Source organism: Cricetulus griseus, chromosome 4 (genome assembly GCF_003668045.3).
Source record: "Cricetulus griseus strain 17A/GY chromosome 4, alternate assembly CriGri-PICRH-1.0, whole genome shotgun sequence".
NCBI classification, from domain to species: Eukaryota; Metazoa; Chordata; class Mammalia; order Rodentia; family Cricetidae; genus Cricetulus; species Cricetulus griseus.
In genome coordinates, this window is record NC_048597.1 from 56,132,913 (window position 1) to 56,154,835 (window position 21,923).

The 21,923-nt window shown below is 38.4% G+C and overlaps 1 protein-coding gene across 13 annotated transcripts in view; it reads right to left on the minus strand.

Annotated features, from left to right (window-relative positions):
• Window positions 1-21,923, minus strand: part of Znf148 (zinc finger protein 148) — a 114,748-nt gene that overhangs the window by 44,365 nt on the left and 48,460 nt on the right. For 12 of the 13 annotated variants that reach the window (XM_027412807.2, XM_027412805.2, XM_027412803.2 and 9 more), the window contains 2 exons: window positions 19,100-19,448; window positions 1,195-1,320 (listed from right to left, as the gene is read on the minus strand). In XM_027412807.2, the coding sequence (XP_027268608.1) occupies window positions 1,195-1,320; window positions 19,100-19,432 (459 nt within the window). In that variant the 5' untranslated portion in view covers window positions 19,433-19,448. The remainder of the gene's footprint in view (window positions 1-1,194; window positions 1,321-19,099; window positions 19,449-21,923) is intronic. The other variant, XM_027412806.2, reaches the window with a different exon arrangement.

Below are 21,923 nucleotides of genomic sequence, written 5' to 3' on the forward strand. Positions count from 1 at the left end.
AGCAGCTCCCGTCTCCACCTCGTAAACATCCCCACAGTGGCTAATGTTCAGCATTAGCCTCACTGACTCACAAAACTACTAAAACTTTAGTAATCTGCTCTTGCATCCCAGTACTAGTTGCTCTAGCCCATGACAGAGTATAACCGTACACAATAATGATTATGATTTTAAATAAAAATTACAGTAAGTAGCCATCAAAAAGATCCTGCTACTCAATTAGCATGGTAGTTCATATTAGTAATCAGGAGATGGGCTAGGAAGATTCCAAGTTCAAAGCCAGCTTAGTCTAGATCATGTCCAAGACCCTGTCTCCAAAAAAAAAAAAAAAAATATCGTATTATGATATTTAGAAGGGGGAACTAAAGATGTAGCTCAGGATGCAAAGCTCTGGATGAAACTCTGGATTCAGTATCCAGCACTGTCCAAAACTATGCATGGTGGCATGCTCCTATGTAATCTAGTACTTAAGAGATAAAGGTGGGAGAATTAGAAACACAAAGTCCATTCTTGGCTACTTATTAAGTTCAAAGTTAGCTTTGGCTAAGTAAGACCGTTTCAAAAAAGGGGGTAAAAGGGTGTCTTCTTTACTACACAAAGTAAGCTGTAAGAAATTACTATGAAGATGAATTGCCAATGATACATACTACCGAACATCAAGACACTACCACTGCAAGAAAAAAAAAAAAAGGAAACAAACAAACAAACAAAAAAAAAAACCACAAAAGCAGACCAACTCCTAATAGCATCTATTACCAATCCATTCCTTGTGTCACGAAATATTAAGGTTCCATTTAGCCCTCCCCCCTTCAGGTCCTGGATAGAGTTGTGACAAAAATGAGGTCTCTGCCCTCAGAGAGCGTACATTCTACTAAAGGTGTCTCTGATGAATAATCAATGAAACATTAGCACTTGTATTAAAATAGGAATGACAAGCAAGAACCTACAAATCCTGTTAGTTTGTGGGGGTACAGGTGGGAGAGAGAGAAACTGAAAGTCATGGCCCACCCCACCCATACAGGTAATGCATCTCTTTTCTCTACCCCTCCTGCAGAAGGTGGTGCAGCATACCAACTGTACTAAACCATGTCAAGACTTGTGCATCTGGCTTAAGGTCCAAACAGGTTCCTGCCCACAAGATAAGCCAACAGTTTAAAATTAAAAGGTTAGTGATGACACCTTAACACATTCTCTTACTTTTGCAGGAGAGCGCTGTTTCCGCTTCTTCTTTTTCTGTAAGTCTACTGGCTCTCTGACTTGTTTTTTGTCTCTCATCAGTTGCTCAGATACATCAGTAAAAGTAATTTCCTGCTTTACACTTATCTGTTTAAAAAAAACAAAGCTGGTTTTAGAAATGCATAAAGTCCAATGTGCATTGTGCTGAAGTACAACTTCTAACAAAATCACCTGAGGGTATTTTGGGGGATGCTTGGACATCACCCACAGGACAGACAATTAAACTTGAGGATGGACTCCAAGTAGGCACTGCCTACTTGCTCTATACTTCTTAAGTTGCTTGAATTTATCCAAAAAGGGTTACTTGTATTAACCTGTTGTCATCTGTCCCTTCTCCCTACACACGGGAACCAAATCAAACCAACCAGGATAAAGTCCATTCTGGTGAAGAGGGTTGAAGAAAACCAAACCATAGGATAGTTAATCAACACTGTTAGAGAAAACGGTTCAGAGACAAGGGTGCGGGGGTGGCATCAGAACTGAAATGGCATGGTAACACAAGACTATAATTCCAACACTTGGAAGGCTAAAGGGGAAGAATCATGAGGTTGAGGCTAGCCCAGGCAACACAGCAAAACCTTGTCTTAAAGTCAGTAACAAAAACGAAGTCACTTGTGTTAACCCTTCTAAGTGTAACTCCAGCCAGGAAGTTATGGAGAAATGGATCTAATACATGGTTACCTGACACTAAAGTTCCTTTCACTAGAATTCACACTCATGGTGCTTTTAACAATGTGACTCCATTTTTTGGGCTCTGCTCTATAGTGGCACGCCTATTTTCAGGCATAAATACCTATTTATGCTCTGTTCACCTATATGCTCTGTCTTTAGGGTCTGCCCTTTCACATATACTAGTTTATCACTCACACAGGAAACCTGTAAGGCTAGACTAGCTGATACTCTAGTATCAGATTGAGAGTATTAATACACAAGGGGAAAGTTGTAACAGGCACTTAGAAACTGCCTTTCTAAAAAGCACCTACTCCTTACTTGAGCTTCAAGGTAACTCAATTCAGGATAAAAGCCTGGCTTCTCTACTTTGGTTTTGTCTCCTTTACTTGGGGTTACCTGCTTATCTCTCCCAAAAGTCTCTGTATAACTTATCTCATCTCCTGAATGGTTGATAGCATAGATAAATCATGTCTTTAACCTTTCTTCTGTGTCACGGTGGATACCCAGGACAGCGTATCCTCACAGGACAGTCCTCTGAAGCAGAAGTAACCCTATCCTGGTAACCACCCCACCCCTGTAAGCAAGAGACTTCTTCAAGATCAACCAGAACTAAGACAAAAAATCATGTCTTTAACCTTTCTTCTGTATCACGGTGGATACCAAGGACAGCGTATCCTCACAGGACAGTCTTCTGAAGCAGAAGTAACACTATCCTGGTAACTACCCCATCCCTGTAAGCAAGGGACTTCTTCAAGATCAACCAGAGCTAAGACAATGACAGAACTGCTGACTTTTAGTCACCTCTTGCCCTACACCAATTCCTCTAACCCTAAAGCTCATGGCAGGGCTCTAAGCACAAGGCTTAGCCCTGGACTTCTCCACAGCTCTCTTCCCAGGGTACACATAGAGAAACCTCCCTGTTACTGCTTGTTGTGCACACATAAAAGTCTCTTGTGACCACCCACCCCAAAATTATACTCATCACCTTTTGCTGAATCTACACAGAGTAACTGTATGCATATGTGCACCAAACTAAACAAAGTGCTAGAGAAATAATTAATAGGCTGTTAAGAAACAAAAACAGAGTTTATGAAACTGAGAGATTTTGTTGAAGGGGGTGATGAATGGTCTTGGACAGGGATGTTTATAAGACCTAACAACATACAGTGGAGGTCAGTAACTCCAATTTCATTCTCCAATTTCACTGCCAAACTAAGGAACTAATGCTGAGGATATAACATAAAGAAAGGTTAGGCTCCAACAAGTTAATTCAGTTATCAGGAACTAAAAATCTACATTTACACATCTTGATGTCTTTTTTTATATATCAAGAAAACAATACAAAAATTCTAAAAACTGATCTCATCAAAAGAAAACTAAATCAAACAATGAAAACAATGTTTTTGTCTTTAACATTTTTCCCCTTCCTATGCTCAAGATATTTTACACACTAATAGTCACTTTCTTCCTAGCCTTTTCAACAAATCATTACCAAATATATAATTATAAAGGTTTTACCCAAGACCTAATACTTACTATACAATAATTACAGAAACAGAGTCCAGGAGACATATGCTGTCAACATTGTTGTTCTGTCTTCAAATCTTGGTTCCAGAGTTGCTTGTTTAACACAACAAGGTTCTAAGGTCACTAGTGATGGAGTCAATTCTCATTAGATTGAGAATCCTCAGTCAACCCCCTCCTCACCTCAACCTTATAAATTTACCCTTAAAATGAAAACAAAATTTCTGAAATTCTGCTATAAGATATAGCAGAGCTCTCTGAAAATCATCCAAGTAAACAAAAAGGTGTTAATGATTTAAGTGTTCCAGCAAGAATAAAGTGCCTCTCACTCACTATCTATAAGATCATTCAAATACTGGCCCCAAGGAATTGCTATTTCCCCAGAAATCTCCTGCTAGGGAAGGGGATACATACCCAAAGCCAAAAGTGCCAGTCAGGAGGGGGAACAGGTTCCTGGGAGGGACTTCACACAATTTTGACAAATCCTCAGAATAGATTAAGCTCAGACAAGGATGGGTCAATGCCAGGCAGGAGCACACCTTGACCAGGACTACTTAGCCATGCTGTTATGCTCTTGTTCTCTGTTCAAACCTAAACCACGATGGACTTGCTAGTCACTGGACCTCTCTAAGATCCTCTTCTCAATGTGAGGGCACCAACAGAATTTCCTTTCTGTGCTTTTTACAGCTGTTTCTCTGTTAGCTGGCATGCTGTGGATAGGAGACTGAGCCTAGTTGTTAGGGCCTCGAGGGCTCAGGCTTATGCCCCCAAAACAACAGTTAGCATGACTGCGTTTGTTTAAAAAAAAAAAAAAAAAAACTTACAAAAAAAAAATGGTACCAAAGACTCACAAGTAAACTGGAAGACAAGTGGCTAGTAGGGATTCGTAAGTAGAATGCTTAGCCTCTGTGAGCCAGGGGTTTCAGACAGAATGGCAGAATAATGAAATAGAAGCAATCCTGAGTCCCTGAAATGAAGAACTATGGAATCACAGGTTAACACGCAAATGGTTACTTAGCTGATGAGTCTACTAGGCTGCAGAACTCAAGAGTCATTTTGGTGTCAGTTAAAGACAACATAGAATTGATACTGAGGTTCACTGAAACACAACCATGTATTCAGGCTGGGTATACAACAGATAGAGATAAGAGACAGAAAGCAGCTGTGGAATTGAAACGGCTGACTACAGGTGTGGCTTACTGTCCCCTATGGTGGAACTGCTCCAATTTCATAGGGGTTCCAAAAGGCAATTCAAAGATATTTTTCGGTTCATAAATTGAAGGAAAAAAAACATTAAAATATAACCTGCAACAATGAGAAAGAACTTACAAGGCATAGTGGTCTTCAATCCCAGCTGTGTGTGGGGAAGAAGAGGCAGACAGATCTCTATTAGTTCCAAGACAGACAGGACTAAACAGAGACCCTGTCTCAAAAACACCAAAACAGAAAAAAAGAGAAAACAACAGGAACTCTTTTAACAGAGTTAAGACAGGCTCATATGGTCTGCAATCAGCAGCTATTCACAAACTAAAGTCTTTCTGAGCACACACATGAAAAGTGATTAATATTACCACTTTCAAATACTAGGCACACTTATAAAAAAGGGCACAAACTCAGACAGTAGATTACAGTTTTAGAATGATCCAAAAAGACTGCTAATCAAAATGGAATGAACTAATCTCCTTCCTGTATGACTTCTAACTTCTCAAGTCTCAAGTACATGGTTCATCTCTCACACAAACTACCTTCAGCCAAGCCCCTCCTCACTGCAACCATTTACAAAGAGGACAGTGGGGGAGGGGCACAGAGACACCTGGAACCCACAGAAAGGGGAATCAGAGGACTCCATAAAGTTGTTCTCTGACCTCTGTACACAAGGATGACATGCACGCCTACATACAGACAACATAGCCACAGAAATCTAACAATAAAGTAAGTCTTTCAAAGATGTTGGGAAATTCAAACACAGGGAGAAGTGTCTGAATGTGAAAGAATGCACTATAGACAGAATTTCAGCCTCTTTGATTCAAGCAAGACTACAACAGTAATCTATAAAAACAAGAAGTCATGCCATCTAGTCCCCCTCACAGCACCCTTGTGGCTACTTCAAAGCGTGAAGTTCAGTGTGGTTCTCTATCCAGACTTCACCACCTAAAACTCTAAACCCTCTGCTCTTGTCATCATCCAAGTCCCCAAGTTGTACGCATCCCCACCCCATGTGGCCGGTTCTCTTACAGTTCTCGAATGCACCTCTTTATTCTTGCTTCACTACCTCTCTACAACACTACCCCTGGCTCCATCAGCTTCTTTTCCTCTTCTTAGAAATGCAATGCAATGCCTGCTATAAATTTTTACAAACCCAAACTTTGTAAAGATTATCCATATTTTGAAAAAAATTTCCAAAGGTTTTGAAAAAATAATCTGTATTTAACATATCCAGACAAATAACTGACTCCAAATTTAGAAAAAAAAAATGGTTATGCTGAGAGTAAAAGTAGTGCATAGCTATGCAAATAGGAACAGAAGAAACCTGTCCCAAAACACTGCCTGAAAAAGAGCTGAGTCAAGATGACCACTAGTATAACAAGCATTAAGTGTGAGAAGAAAGCTATGACACAATTACCTGTACTGCAAATATACTGAGCTCAAGAAAGAGTGCCAGTACTTGGGATGTTTATGGAATATAGAAAACGAGAAATCCAAGGCTGAAGATGGAGGGAGGGAGAAGAGAGAAACGGAAGGAGAGCTAGAGTGATTGACTCTGGACACTTCTGACAAAACTTGATACAGCAGCCAACGGGAAGGTTTCACATTCTAAGCTCCCAAAGCTGCAGCACACTGACGGGCAGAGGTCTGTGAGTTATGAATCAAACTCTCTCCTCTGCCTGACCCACAGCTATAGGCAAATTCTTATAAGAACTCTGTCTGTCAAGTGAAGAAGTGGACAGTTGTTATTGATTGTGAGGAGGCTGACAATCAAGTGTACTTATTACTGCTCTGAACTGGTTCAACAATACACTTCCAAGCAGTGGGTCGGTACATTTACATCTGTGATTCTCATGGGGGGGGGGGCTCTTGAAGAGCCCTGACACACTCTCCATGTCATACTTCTTTATCAAACAGCTGTCACCACACCTACTTTCTTTACTCACATGTACTCTCAGGAGTGCAGTTTCATTTTAAGGTTGTTTAACAAGTAAAGTATCAGAACCTGGATGCATCAGCAAGCACAGAATCTAAACATTTTATATTGAGCCAGACAATGACAAGAGCTACAAAAATGCACAATTCACTTCTCACTAAATTTTTTGTTTTATGAAAGTTATTTTCTCAGGGTTGGAGAGAAGTCAAGAGTACTTACTTCTCTTGGAAAAGACCTGGGTTCGGTCCCCAATACCTATATCAGGTGGCTCACAACCACCCACACCTCCAGTTCCAGAGGATCAGATGACTTCTGGCCTCGGGGGCACCTACATGCATATGGTGCACAGAAATTTACACAGGTATAAACATACACACATAAATAAAAATACTAGGTAGATCTTTAGAACAAAACAAGGCCAGACACAGTGGTGACTCCCAGAACTCAGGAAGCAGAGGCAGGTGGATCTCTTTGAGTTCAAAGCCAGTCTGATCTAAATAGCAAGTTCTAAACCAACCAAGTCAACATTAAAAAAATCCTGTCTCAAAATACCTGTAGACCAGACAGGCCTTGAACTCACAGAGATCCACATGCCTCTGCCTCCTGAGTGCTGGAGTTAAAAGCGTGTGCCACCACCACCCAGCCAATACTTTTTATATGTTAAAATAAAACTTTAAATTTCTGATAGAGTTTATTTCTGTTAGGGTAAATATTAATGTAATCAACACAGCAAAAGCTCTTCCAAGCCCTCAGTTTAAGAGTCTGAAGAGTGTTCCATGCCAATATGACAGCTGACTTAGACACACTTCAGTCATATTCTTTTCTCCTCGTCCTCCATCCAATCTCTTTTCATAGAAATGCTTGTCCCCATCAAAATAAAGGCACATACCTACATGCTGCACATGCAGGTGGGTGAGCAGACATACCTGTACTTCCTACTTCTGCCTTCTGACATCACCAAGAAGGAATGACACTCATCCAGCACCCAGAACTTAGTTTCTATTTATCATTATCCAACTATAACAAACCAATGATTACTTAGGAAATAGCCGATTCCACATGTAGGACAGGAAAAAAAAACAGAGTATGTTGTGATCAAAATATGTCAAAAGGAGCCAAATGATGGAAAGAATTCCTAAAGGCTCAAACTGGAGCAATATAAGCAAACAAATAAGCAATGGTTATTGGATTATAATCAGAGTAAATATTAATGTTGAAATGATAAACACAGTGTGTCAAAGTATCTGTTCAAAGATAATTTGACAATTACAACAAAAATCATTAACTTACAGTAGAAAATCCTGGCAAACACCTCCTTAAATGATGAAGTTACAGGCCACATACGTCCCCTGTAGAATGCCCAAAGGGGGGTTCAAGACCATGGCGATGGCACTGTCAAAAATGCAGCCCTTTGATCTCCAAAAACCAGGTACTGTGTGGGCACTGAGGATACTGTGAATTCGAGTGGTGAGTAGAAAATACATGGACTCTTACAGTATTGCATTTATAAACTAACTAACTCTAAGGTTAAGGTTTAATCCCACTGGAAAACAAAACTAAGGCCCAAAAGATTAAGTCTTGCTTAAAACTGCAGTAATTAAAAGAATATAAAAATTGAAATCCAAGTCTTACATATCCAGGGACACTTAAGACCCTAACTACTATTTTCTGTGGATTATTTCTTATATTCATGTTGCTAATAAGGACTGGGACCAAGAAATCAAGAACTCAAACTAGCAGTTCCTGTCTTCACAGGGCCTAAACACATCTGGGCCTCTCAATGCCCTCACACAGAAGGGAGAGTCCAGAGGCCTGAGGATTTATAGGTAGCCAATGGTTACTGGAAGAGGGAAGAAGCATTTTCTTAAGTGGTATAGCCACCAGTATGCTGCCCTTTTACCCATGCTGTGTAAATAACCCTAACTAAACTGATAGGCCCACAACATACTCACACATTGATGGAGGCATGCAGCTGACAGCAATATACAAGAGATTCATGATGTTACTCATTAGATTAGTCGTCTCCTCCACTGTCCACTGGTACAGTAATAATAACCACTACTCACCCCTCCCCCCAACAAAAAATCAAACAATATTACAAAAAGAATACTTTGAAAATCCTAAGGTACCAAATAACCAAATAAGCATATCTGCCATTCATGCACACCACACACTGCAGGTATGTGGCTGCTCAGACATGCAGAGGGTTACTAACTGCTACAAAACAGCTCCATTTATACATCTTGCTATTTAAATTTAATACAGCGAAAGCGCATTAATCTCTCCTTTCATCTAAAACTCTCCTTCCAGGGCTAGAGAGACAGCTCAGGTTAAGAGCACTGCCTGCCCTCTTGCAGACACCAGGGTTCAATTCCCAGCACCAGCATGGCAGCTCACAACTGTCTGTAACTCCAGCAGGGGAAGGGGACGCTAAAACCCTCTCTGGCTTCTGTAGGCACAAAGCACACAAGTGGTGCACAGACACATATGCAGGCAAAACATCCATGTGTACATTAAAATAAAATACAGAGCATCTTTCCAATTTCCTTGTCTTTCAACATATTATCCATTCCCAAGACTGGGAAGGTAGTTCAGCAGGTGAAGTGCTTGCTACATAAGGCTGACAACCTGACTTTGATCCTAGAATCCAAAAAAGACAGAAGGAGAGAGAGCTGACTCCCATAGAGTTGTTCTCTGACCTCACATGTGTCAATGCACACATCCCCACCCCAAATAACAATAAACAAAGTTAAATAAAATTGTATGTATGTATGATGTATGTATGTATATTCCCATCCACTGATTCTCTTGTATTTTTTATTTTTTCTCTAGCCTATGAGAACATTTGTTACCTTCTCAGGATCATATGTGAACGCAGAAATGTATTTTGAAATTCTGCTACATCATTTATAAAGATACTATATTGGAATTTTCAAATACCACTACAAAAACTGGATTTACTAGTTTTTTTGGGTGAATTATATTTTAACCAATACATGTGCAAAGCCTAAAGAAACCCATACTGAAGAAATCAAAAACCATTATAATGTTCACATAACATCACAATATTATTTATAATAATAAAAACTACAAAGCCTAATACTCAATAAATCTAATGCTCAATAATAAACTACAGGTATTATACAGTTATTAGTAATACTACATTTGATTAACACGAATGACAGAAAACGCTCATGGTGAAGGTTAAGTGGTAAATAGAAATAAGTAAAAGAAGACATTTTTACAGCTTTATGAAATACACAAACATGTTTGGGGGCAAACATTGCCCAAACACACAAACACCTACACAGGAAAACAAACAACAAAAAGAAATACTAAAAAGCTATCTAAGAAACATTAACAGTGGTTATTCTAGGGTAGTAATATTACAGCGGCCATTTTTATATTCTTTTTATGGTTTAAAACTTTTAGTTTTTTTCTCACTAAGAGTATATTACTTTATTATCCTAAAATGACATCAATTCCAATCTAGTGCATGTCCTCATTATTAGAAGAAGGACTTCCCAGGAATGGTAGCACGTGGCTGTAATCCTCATACTTGCGAGGTATGAGGAGGCAAGAGAAGTAAGGCTTCAAAGTCATCCTCAGCTACAGAGTGAGTTCAAGACCAACCTACATGATACCCTGGACATAATAAAAGAATAATAAGTAAGAGGGATAGGGAGGAGAGGGGAGAGGGAAAGGAATGATTGGCAGGGAAGAAGGGAGGAAGGCGACAGGGAGACAGTGAGGAAAAAAGGCATGAAGGAAGAAAACACCTTCTACTAGCCGTCTCACCTTACAGTACCCCAACTGTGCCATCAATGGAAACCCAAAGAAATCTCTCTGGGTTAGTTTTCAAAAACTAAATTGCATTAAGTTTTTGTGATTCTCATATCACCTGCAAAAACTCAATTCAAGCAATAATACATAAGTGTCTGTCACTAAACATGACAAGGTATCAGTGAAAGGAAAACTAAAATCATATTTCATTCTACTATACAACTAAAATGGCTATAGTTGAAATCTAGTACATAACAAGACCAGATACCAAAAAAAAAAATATGGAACAATTTGTATATATTGCTGAAACAATCACAAACTCTGGCAGTAAGCAGGACACTTGCCAACTACATAACTGCCTCCTGAAGAGACACCCAGAAGCAATGAATACAAATACGCATGGAAACTCAAAGCAGCGCTTCTCAAAGTGGTCAGTATCTAGAAACAAGCCTTTGGGGGGAAGGGGAGAAGGGGTAGGTATGCTGGGGACTGAAACTAGCCCTTTCTGCTGGCTGAACAAACAATCTCAGTATGAGCACACCTTCAGCCCACTTTTGAAACAGCCTAATTGTCTACAATACTATAATGAACAATAAATTCAGGAATGAGAATAACCTACTAAAGGCATGCAATGGCTGTATTTCATAAGCAACAAGCAAAACCAGAGTACATAGTATATATGGTTACATTTATATCAAATTCAAATTCAAGCAAGCTAACAGACCACAATAAAAACATCAAGGTAACAGAAATAGGGGTGGTGGTGGTGGCATGTCTCTGGGTCACTAGTGATATGCTATGCCTTGATCTAGACACATGGGAGTTACTTTGACTAAATTATGAAACCTAAATTTATGACCAGACCAATTTATCCAATTTTCTTTATGACTGTTCTGATCTAATAATACATGTACAGAAAGAATTTGAATATGTGTATATAGATACATGCACAAGCATTCCTTTCACTACTATTTAACGCAAATAGATCTAGCAATCACATAAAGTCAAGTAAACAATAGCAGACCAATTCATTGACTGTTAAAATAAACAAGGTAGCTTTGTATGCAATGACATGAAAATCTATACAAAATATCATTAATCACAATTTCAAATGTGATATGATGTAATTCTCATTTACATAATATATGAAATCTTTAAAGCATACTACATAGAAATAAACATACCAATGTTTGTTTACAAATTAAAATTTTCTTGGATATTAGTATTAGTAATCTCTTTGGGATCAGAGTAGACAAAAGATAGACACAAGGACTCCGCAGCCATCTATTCTGGAATGTGTGTGTGCACACACCAGTGAGTGTGTGTCTGGAGAGCCAAGCCTGGCCAGGACCTTGAACATCCTAGGTAAGCACTCTGTAACTGAGTTATATAAAAGCCTAAAGAACCTTTACCTTTTTGTGTGTTATTATTCTCGTCATAGCATTTTAACATTTATAATAACTGGTCATTTTATAATAAAATACATGCACAATGGACACCTCTAACCCAGCTGAGCTGAATCTCTAGCTCTGACCTAAACAAAGTCCAACTTGTAAATTCTCATAAAGCCATCCAGAGAGAAATCTTCTATTACTAGTTTACATCCTCGTTCAGGGGTAAAAGATGGTGAGTTGGATCAGATTCCTTTAAGATAAGAGGAAAATAGTGGAAAGCAGAATCTTTTGGGTTTGCTCACTAAAACAAACAACTACAAATCAAACATTCCTAATCCAAAACTACAAAATACTCCAAACTCCAAAATCTCCACCATGAGTGCTGACATGACGCCCCAAGTGGGCGGAATCTTGCAATCTTGGCTTCATGTATCAGGCTATACTCAAAATACACAGGGAAAAAAAAAATGACACAAAAATGGCTGTCCTGCTTTAACCTGGGTCCCATCACCAAAATATTATTCATATGTAAGTATTCCAAAATCTAAAAGAAAAGGCCAAAATCTAACATACTTCTAGACACAAGCATGGTGATAAAGTAACTCAACCTATTGAAGTGTTACTCTAATTCATCTACTATAAACTGAACTGAGATGGGCATGTCTGTGAGTTTGACGCCAGTCCAGGACTATATAAAGTGAGTTCCTGGCCAGCTGAGACCACATAGTATAACCTAGTCTCAATTCATAAATCAACTAATAAAATGAATTGACATCAGTAATTGTAAGCAATAACATAACTCTCATCAAAGAGTATGAAGGTTCATTGGGTCAAGTTTTCTCTGTTTAGAAACTGACTTCTGTCAAGTAATACTTCTAAGGGCTTGTAGCACAGGAGCAAAATATGAAAAACCTGGAGCTGGCCTATTCTATCCAACATGTGTCTAATTCAACTGTCTCTAAAAATTATATACAGACTATGCTGAAGTGAAGTATTTGAATGTTAAAAATGTATATCCTCTTGAAACACAGCCCTAACAAAAATCAAGAATCAACAGCCCACAAACATAACAATTTACTATTGAATCTCCCAAATGAGTCTGGAAAAGATACACAATAATAATTAAGAACAGATTATAACTTACAAATGACTTTGAAAAAGTATACAATATAATTAAAATTGCCTGTGCCATCTTCCTTAATGATAGGATTTCAGAAAAATTTAAAAATCCAAAGCAAAAGTCTTACTCTAATGGCCAAATATATTTTGAGTTTACAGGTCCATTAAAAACTGATTCAAAGAAACAAAACACATTAAAATATAGCTACGATTCTATTTTGCCACTTTATAGCACAGAAACTCATGATTCCAAATGTCATACATAGCCACCGAGAAGCTGCAGCAGATACAAGCACCAAACCTGATGGCTGGAGTCTGTTCCTCGGGTCCACACAGTGGAGCAAGAACTGACTCCCACAAGCGGTCTTCTGACCTCACACATAAGCTTTGAAATGATGTCTGTAAGAATGGCACATAAATGTTGAACTGAATCTTTCAGGGTTATATATAGCTGAAATAATTTCTGTATACCACGCTATGACAAGGACATGAATTTTTAGATAGCTCCCAATTTATAAAATATTTTCACTCAAGAGATGCAATCCAACAGCTTATGAGAGGACAAATATTGTTCATTATAATTTGCCCCAGTTTGTACCCAGACACAAACCTTTCCTGTTAACATGCTTGTCGTCAAACTGGAAAAGAACATAAACATTTATGAGTTCTCAGATCCTCTTTAATGAACTTAGTAGGAATAAGAAGGTAAGCGAAAGCTTTCTTAACTTGTTTTTGGTTGCAAAGATTCTAACAGAGCACTGTCTAGTGAGACGGACACCAGAGATAACCGCCTGCATGGGCACTGCCCAACAGAAACCTCGCAGCTGACAATCATCTGGAGTGTGTCCAGTAAGATTAAGGAACTCAAGTTTTAATTTGAGTTAGAGAACAAATGTCCAATTAGTGAACTACATACTAAAAAGTTGGCCTCTACTGATTCAGTGCAGAAAATCAAAATAAATCCTGAGAACAAAGCTGCCACAAATAAGAACTTTTAGCTGTAACTTTCAATAGACACTAGAATTTACTAAGGGCACAAAACCTAAAGTCATTAACAGCTTGAGGAAACTCAATTGTTAATTCTAAACCAGAGGTAATATGAAAAGGGGTTCTTTGCTATTTCCAAGTACTGAAAAAATGCAAGAAGAAAACCATGATCAGTGTCACTTTTTAAAACACACTCTAAAAAGAATATAGAGAGCAGCCTGTTACTCTTAAGTCTATACACACCGAGGAACAGGATCATACTGTTCCGGGTGAAACTCCCTTTCAAAGAAAAACAATGCATACTTAAACCCCAAGCCCTATCCCTTGCCACTAATAGCAATATATGACTAAAAAGGCAAAATATTCATGTCTATTTACATCCCAGTATAAAACAATATTGCATAAATCCCATATTCTGACCATCTGTTAAATGGCATGACCAATTTTTAAGTTTCACTTATCTTAGAGATGTGACAACCCAGTTTGGGTAATCATACAAATGGGAGTATCAAGAAGACATTTTAAAAGAATAGGGAATTGAGAGAAGTTCCAACTTGCTGATAAGGAGGGAAAACTCTCACAATCTTTAAGTGATAGTCTATAAAAAACACATGAAGAGACACAGCAAAATGTTAGGAGTGGACGTGTGTGTGTGTGTGTGTGTGTGTGTGTGTGTGTGTGTGTGTGTGTGTGTGTTGGGCTATGAAAGCCAGTTGTTCTGCAGGTATCAACACCTGTATTCACATAAAAGCCATGTACCCATGTCCACAACAGCGTTATTTGTACTAACTAAAAGTTGGAAACAACCACAATGTCTTTTCAATAAGAGAGTGCTGACCTGTGACCTAACAAGAAGAATGGATTACAGATTCATTATATGTCAAGTGAAAAAGCCAGTCTCAAAAGGTCACATTGTTTTCATTAATAAAACATCCTTAAAAATGACCAAATTACAGAGTGGGAACCAGATTTGAGGTGGGCATAGAATTAGCAGTAGGGTAGGGATTGATTACAAATGTTTAGCTCTTGTCTCTTCCCCTTTCTGCTCTTTCCCATCAACTACCCAAGAGCCTCTCAGTCCCCACAGTTAGCTAGAGCACTGCACGGAAAGTCCACCCAGTGTAAGATGCCAAAGCAGGGTTGGGGGTGTGTAGGTAATGTAAGCCAAGGATAGTGTTTGCCTAGTACGCTTGAGGTGCCAGAAACAATCTACAGCAAGTAAATACATTTCTTAAAAGATGTTTTTCAAGATGTCAGATTCCAGGCATGATAAAAGGGTTCTCCACAAAGAAAGGAAGCTCAGGCACGTGTTGTGGTTGGAAAACAAGTGAATATACAGCCTAACTCTGAGAACTGACAGGCAGTCCTATCAGTGTCACAGAAGAGCATCAACAGGAAAAGCAACCGCTGTTCTTTATCCTTGTAATCAACTAAAAATTGATATACTTTAAATAATACTATTTGCTACAGCATCCAAACAAAATGTGTTTAATTACATAACACTGAAAACTGCAGGCAATGCTGGGATAAATTAAAGAAAACCTAAAAATCTGCAGAGGTATGCCATCTGATGAATTAGAAGCCACTACGATTTAAATGTTGATTATAATAAAACCAATACCTAGAATTAACATGATCCAAATAAAAACCCAGTTTGGCTCTGAGTCTGCACATGGAATACAAGGACTTAAACTGTCCTAACAGTCTTGCAAAGAACAAAACTGGAGGTATTACTCTACCTGATTTCAAATTTTACCATGGAGAATAGAGTCGAAAAGTGATTCTGACTTAAAGATAGACACTAAGCCAGTCAAACAGAAACAAAACTTAAGAGAAGACATACAAAAATGCAGAAAAAGAAAAGTGCAATAAACACATTTAACAGTAACTTTATTAAAATGAGAAAGAACACACAAGGAAGAGAAAGATCATGAGTATTCAGATATTAAAGCAATAAAACATAAATCAACAAGGAAAAAGAATAAAGTATCAATAAACTCAGTCAATATGGATACAAACTAATAACATGCTTCACCAAAGCAGCCAGACATGAGAGAGACACATAATTCCACTACATGAAATTCCCAAGAGAGACAACAATAAACTATGATGGAAAAAAAATCCTAACAATTGTGAAGGCAAATTACTGGGAAGAATTTCAAAACAACCTTCAAGAATAATGAAAATGTTCTATATCTTGATGGGTTGTGGATTACATGTATGCAGCTGTCTGAACTCTGAACTGAAAATGAAGCTTTCCAATTTAAATCTTTCCTCAATTAAAAACAAAATGCATCTTCACTCAAAAGCCTGAGGTGGCCTAGAAAATAAGTCTTAAAGGATAATAACAATAATCTTAGAAGAAATGCAAAATTACTTTATACAAAGCAAAAGTTTTCAAAAGCTAAGACATCAACAAGAATATTGCAGGCATAAATATACCACACACACACACACACACACACACACACACACACACACACACACACACACACACACACCACACCCCACACACACCTGTCACAATGGACCTGGTGAACTAATATAGTCTGATTTCCTAGAAAGGAAATATGGGGAGAGTACAGTAACCTCCTGTGAAAGAAATAAGCTTTTTGCTGTCGCAATGAAGAGCCAATGAAGTCATTTGACTGAGGGAGTAACAAGTTTTCTCTCATTTGGAAAGATCGCTGCAGGATCTAAAAGGAAAAGGAGGTTCAGGCTATAGCCTCTCTACTCAAAGTTACTGCATTCTATAGACTACTGGATACAACCAACTTACCATCACCTGTAACTCCAACTCCAGGGCATCAAAGCCATCCCCACCCATCCACCCCCACAGAGATGTGCAAATAATCAAAAATAAAATAAATTAATAAAAAGAAGAAATCAACAGAAAAAAATAAAATAAAAATGTTTCTTAAAAATAGCAATAAAATCTGTAAGCCATTTCTGGAGGGAGGTGACACAGAATAGTACTCAACAGATACATTGTCAGTTTTATAAGATAAGGAAGCTCTACAACTCTGTAAATACATTTTAGCACTACTCAGCTGTAAGAATGATAAAGGTGGCACTAACCCACAAAACACATGCCTACAGCCAGGCTAAGAAAAAGGGCAATTGACATCAAACAGAAAAGAAGCAACTGCGTGTGCATTAAAAGGATAATAAAACTGGGAATAGCTTTGTGTCTGAAAACTGGAAAACATTGACAGAACTGACCAGTTTCTTGAAACAAAATGCCAAGATTCATAAAGAGATTATCTAAATATGCTCAAATCTGTAAGAGAATTTGTCAAAGATTTTTCTATTTTTCTAAAATAGAAAGCACCAGGTCCTGATGAATTTTAGCAAGCATGTAAAAGGATATGAATTAACTCTCTCCTCTTTCCTGGCAGATAGGAATATTACTTTATTTTGTTTTTCAAGACAGGGTTTCTCTGTGTAGCCTTGTAGACAGAGATCCGCCTGCCTCTGCCTCTCGAGTGCTGGGACTAAAGGTGTGCGCCACCACTGCCTAGCTCTGGAAGACAGGACACTTGCTAACTCATTCTGAGGATTGCAATATCAAACATCAAAACTAAATAATGACATCAGAGGCAAAGAAAATTACAGAACACTCTTTCTCCTAAGTTGGAAAAATAAAGTATTACCAAATCAAATCTAATGATGTAGAGAAAGAATTGTACTAGGATTCATTAAAGGCATGTAAAAACTGGCTCAACACTCAAGCACCAATTCATGTAGTCCACTATAAAGGGACCTCTGCCACTGAGTAGGTACAAGGTGATGCACATATACATAGCTCTAAATGGCTACCCAGTTATTCATACTATGTTTCAACACCTGGGATACAGGAAAAAACAAACAAAAAATACAAAACTACTACCTTCTAGAGTCCACAATCTATAAAGAGACAATGAACAAATCATCACAAGTCTCCATCTCAGGGCTCAGCCTAGAGTCTGTAGAAGTGGCAGGATGGTGATGAAGCACTATCTATGCTAAAAAACAGTGAGGAGTTATGGCTAAATATTCAGGCAGGATATATGATGATGATCCTCAAGCAAAGAAAAAGTGCAGCATTAGTAATAAAGGAGAATAAAATCCTCAGGACCTAGTACCAGTGATGAAAGAGGTAAGACTTAGGATCTGGTTCTGGTTTTACTCATCACTTGAGTAAAAATAAAGCAGACAACGGGGCGTGGTGCCAGCGTGCCTATAAATGCCAGTACGAGGGGTGGTACCAGGAAAGCTGAAGCAAGAGGACTGTCAATGAGTTTGAAGCTAACCTAGGCAACACGGCAAGACTTCATCAAAACAAACAAATAAATGTAACACAAATAAACGTAAAGGTGAAAGAAGACAAGACACGGGTGCCTAAAAATGATTATCTCAGAGTGGCTAGGTGAAATTCCACCACCAAGGAAGCAGAAGCAGGAAGTTGTGACAGACTTTAAGGATGGTCTGGTCCACACAGCAAATTCCAAACCATCCTGGCTATAGTAACAGCCTGCCACAAACAAGCAAACAAATAAATATCAACCAAAAACAAACAAAAAGCCAAAAACAACACCTTCAGTGCCAAGCCCTAATGTCTAGGACAGGGAAGAGTAAATGGCTGACACTGTTTCCAAAGACAAAATTCAACCAAGTATGCACAAAAACACAATGGGACATCCAGAAAAACGGAAAAAAGCGGCAGGCTCGGGTTTAGAGTATATAAAGCCCTGGGGTCATCTCAACAGCACACAAGAAAAAGGCAGGAATAAGACACACAAACACCCCAGAGTTTATGATTTTTCTCTAAATATGTTTAAGGTCTGGGCTCCATGCTCTTTATGAACACAGATGCTAGGCCTGGTAGTGGTGATGCATGCCTTCAATCCCACTGTGAGTTCAAGGCCACCCTGGTCTACACAGTTCCAGGACAGCCAGGGCTACACAGAGAAATCCTATCTTGAAAAATCAAAACAAACAAACAAACAAACAAACACCCAAATGCTAATAAACTCAGTGTCTTTCAAAAGCAAGCACTTAAAACCTGTACACACATAACTTCACCAAAAAATAAATGTTGGAAAGATTTCTAAAATAATGACACAAAATTCTGTCTTTCAAGTCTGATACCTGTCCACAGTTGGTCTACTAAAAGAATGATTGGCCTTTAAACTTTGTGATTTCTTTGGTGACTTCCACATTAACATTTCTAGTTTAGCTCAATGTCTTAAGAGTTAGTACTCACAGGGACATTAAGTGCGTACTGAAGTCCTTGAGGAAGGCGCTCATGGGTTTCCATCTGTTCTTCATCATTTTTCACCGTCTCCTCGTGAACCATGAGCTCATCATGCGATATCATATCCTGCTGTCTCATTTCACTCTCTTGTAACACTTCATCTGCAGCAAGGATCTCCTGGTGAGGCAAACTTCGATCTTGAAGTACTGACTCTTGCAGTTCTCCAGACACAGCAGACTGGCCAGACACTCCACCCATTACAACCATTGCCCTGGAAGACTGCATTTCGTCTATGCCGCCACATTTAAGAAACAATCCTTCCAGTTTGTCGTCAATGTTCATGCTTAAGTATAACTGCCTAGAAAAACCAAGTTTGGCAATAAAGCATAATAAATTAGTTTACATGTCTAACTTGGTAGTTTTTTTTAATTCAAATTATAAAAAGTATGCATTCAAACAGAAAGTTTTTTATTCATCTAATTCATACAATTATCAAGATGACTTCCAGAGGCTAGAAAAGTACAAGTTTTCACTTTGAAATTAAGGCATAATCCTAATCTACTTCATTACTGAAAATGAATCTTACACAAAATACATTAAAGGTGGCTTCAGTTCAAAAACCTTCAGATTTCAACATATTATAGTGTCATAAAATTTAAATGTATGAACTCAGTAAAATATAACCTGACAGAGAATACTATCAGGCAAACCACTAATGCAAACAAAAACCCTCACAAGTCCTAAGAAACGGCTATGATGCAGCTCAGTTAGTGCAGCACTTGGCAGACATGCTCAGTAAGCCCCAGTAACACATCAAACAGGCAGGGTACACATCCTGCAAGCCCAGCATGGGAGGCAGGCACACTGCTGCACGCTGAGGACATGAGAGTACACAGGATGAATATAATCCTCACTCTCCAAGTGAATGAGTACAGGGAGTGGGTCCTGTGCTTTGGTGTACGGACCTCTTCTCTAAAGATAGTGCTAAAGACCACCTTTGGTTTATCACCAAAATTAAGTTAAATTTCAATCAGAACTAAAATCAAAATGCCCTTTTATTTACTGAGGATATCATCAAGGGATGGCCTTTTTTTAAGTCAACAGTTCACAGACTGTTATAAACAGCAGAGCAAACAAAAGTCTAATTCAGAGTTGCTTGTCTTGCCTTCCAAGGTACCAGATGTTATTAGGCTGGAGGACATATGATGACCAGAGAGCAGTGTTTGATATTACCTCTCAAAATCTTCACACAGCAAACACACTCTTAAAGGTCAATTGTCTATAGCTTCTATCTTCACATTCTGTTTTACGCGTTTCTTAGAGAATAAGCTATTCTACAACTAAGTAAATGTTCTGTAAAGGGCTAAAAGTTGATTATTCTGGCCAATTCTTTGGAAATCCTTGCAAACTATGTGTTATTTCTAAACTACCCACTGTTTTTTTTTTTTTGTTTGTTTGTTTGTTTTTTGCTTTTCGTTTTTTTAAAAGAATGTGGAAACCTGTACCAGAGTTATGCCATTTAGAATACAGCGGTTTAAATACTAGTCCTCAGAAATCTGAAAAATAACAAGAAAATGGGTTTGGAATGTATGGTCTGGAACTGCCTATCAGACTCTGAAGAATACATGTTTCAGCTTCGGGTTACAAGCCCCATTTATGATTTTTAAAATATACTTGAAATATAATGATTAAAATAAGAGAATGTGGAAAGCCCCTAATTTACAGGAACTTACATATAAACAAGAGATCTTTACTGCATCTGTTGCTGTCCCATCTACAATTATTTTTAAAAAATTATGAGTTTTAGAGAGTATGGAAGATGTAAAAAGAAATTTTAAAAAAGATCAACTTAAAGTAAGTGGTTTGGAGGAAACTCAGTTTTTGTTTTTATCAACAGAAAAGCATTCAGATGACAATGCTAGTCCTGCCCAAAGTTTCCCTATAGTAGAGGACCTTAACTGCCACAGTTTTGATCAACAATTGAAAATTACATTTCTGTACTTGTATCACTTTGGGAGGGGGACAAAGAAACAAACTAATAAAATATGACATCAAGCTGAAGCAAAAATTAAGGAAGCTTTAGAGACAAAGGCTATTTGGGGTGGAGGAAGCATCAAGTCCTTCAGTAAGGGTCTTGGAACAGGAAAAGAGCATGCTTCAAAAGGAGTGGGTAAATTAAAAATAAGAAGAAATAGTCCAAGGAGAAAACAGAACTGGCCTCTCCAAAAATCTTCCTGAAAACAAATATATGCCAAGATGACAAGACTCCTCCTTTTAACCCATGGTTATTTACTCCTACAATCCTAAATTAAGTCAAGTATTTAGACTTAAACTGGATAACTACAAATGTGTAGTTTCCTCCAATATCAGAAAATACTTTGGTATCAATGATCACGGCTCAACTTTAAAGTAAGCCTTGGAAATATTTATCAAAAGAAAAACTGTGTGTAGTCTCCCCAGACCCCACCCCCCGCCAAACACATAGGGTTTCTCTGTGTAAACCTGGTTGTCCTGGAACTCACTCTGTAGCCCAGGCCGGCCTCAAACTCACAGAGATCCACCTGCCTCTGCCTCCCAAGCGCTAGCATTAATGGCATGTGCCACCACTGCCTGGCTCCTTTCTCCTTTTTAAAAAATACCTCCTTTCCTTCTGGTAGAAGCCATTGCTGGAATTAAAGTCATGCCTCACCATTACCTAGGAAACTGTGGGTACTCTTGACCTAACACTTGGTTTGACAATGAATTTCTCCCCTACCCCAAGAGGCTAATTTATTTAAAAGGTTGGCACCTCAATGGGGGTGGTTTGGGGGAGACTACAGAAATTCAAATGATG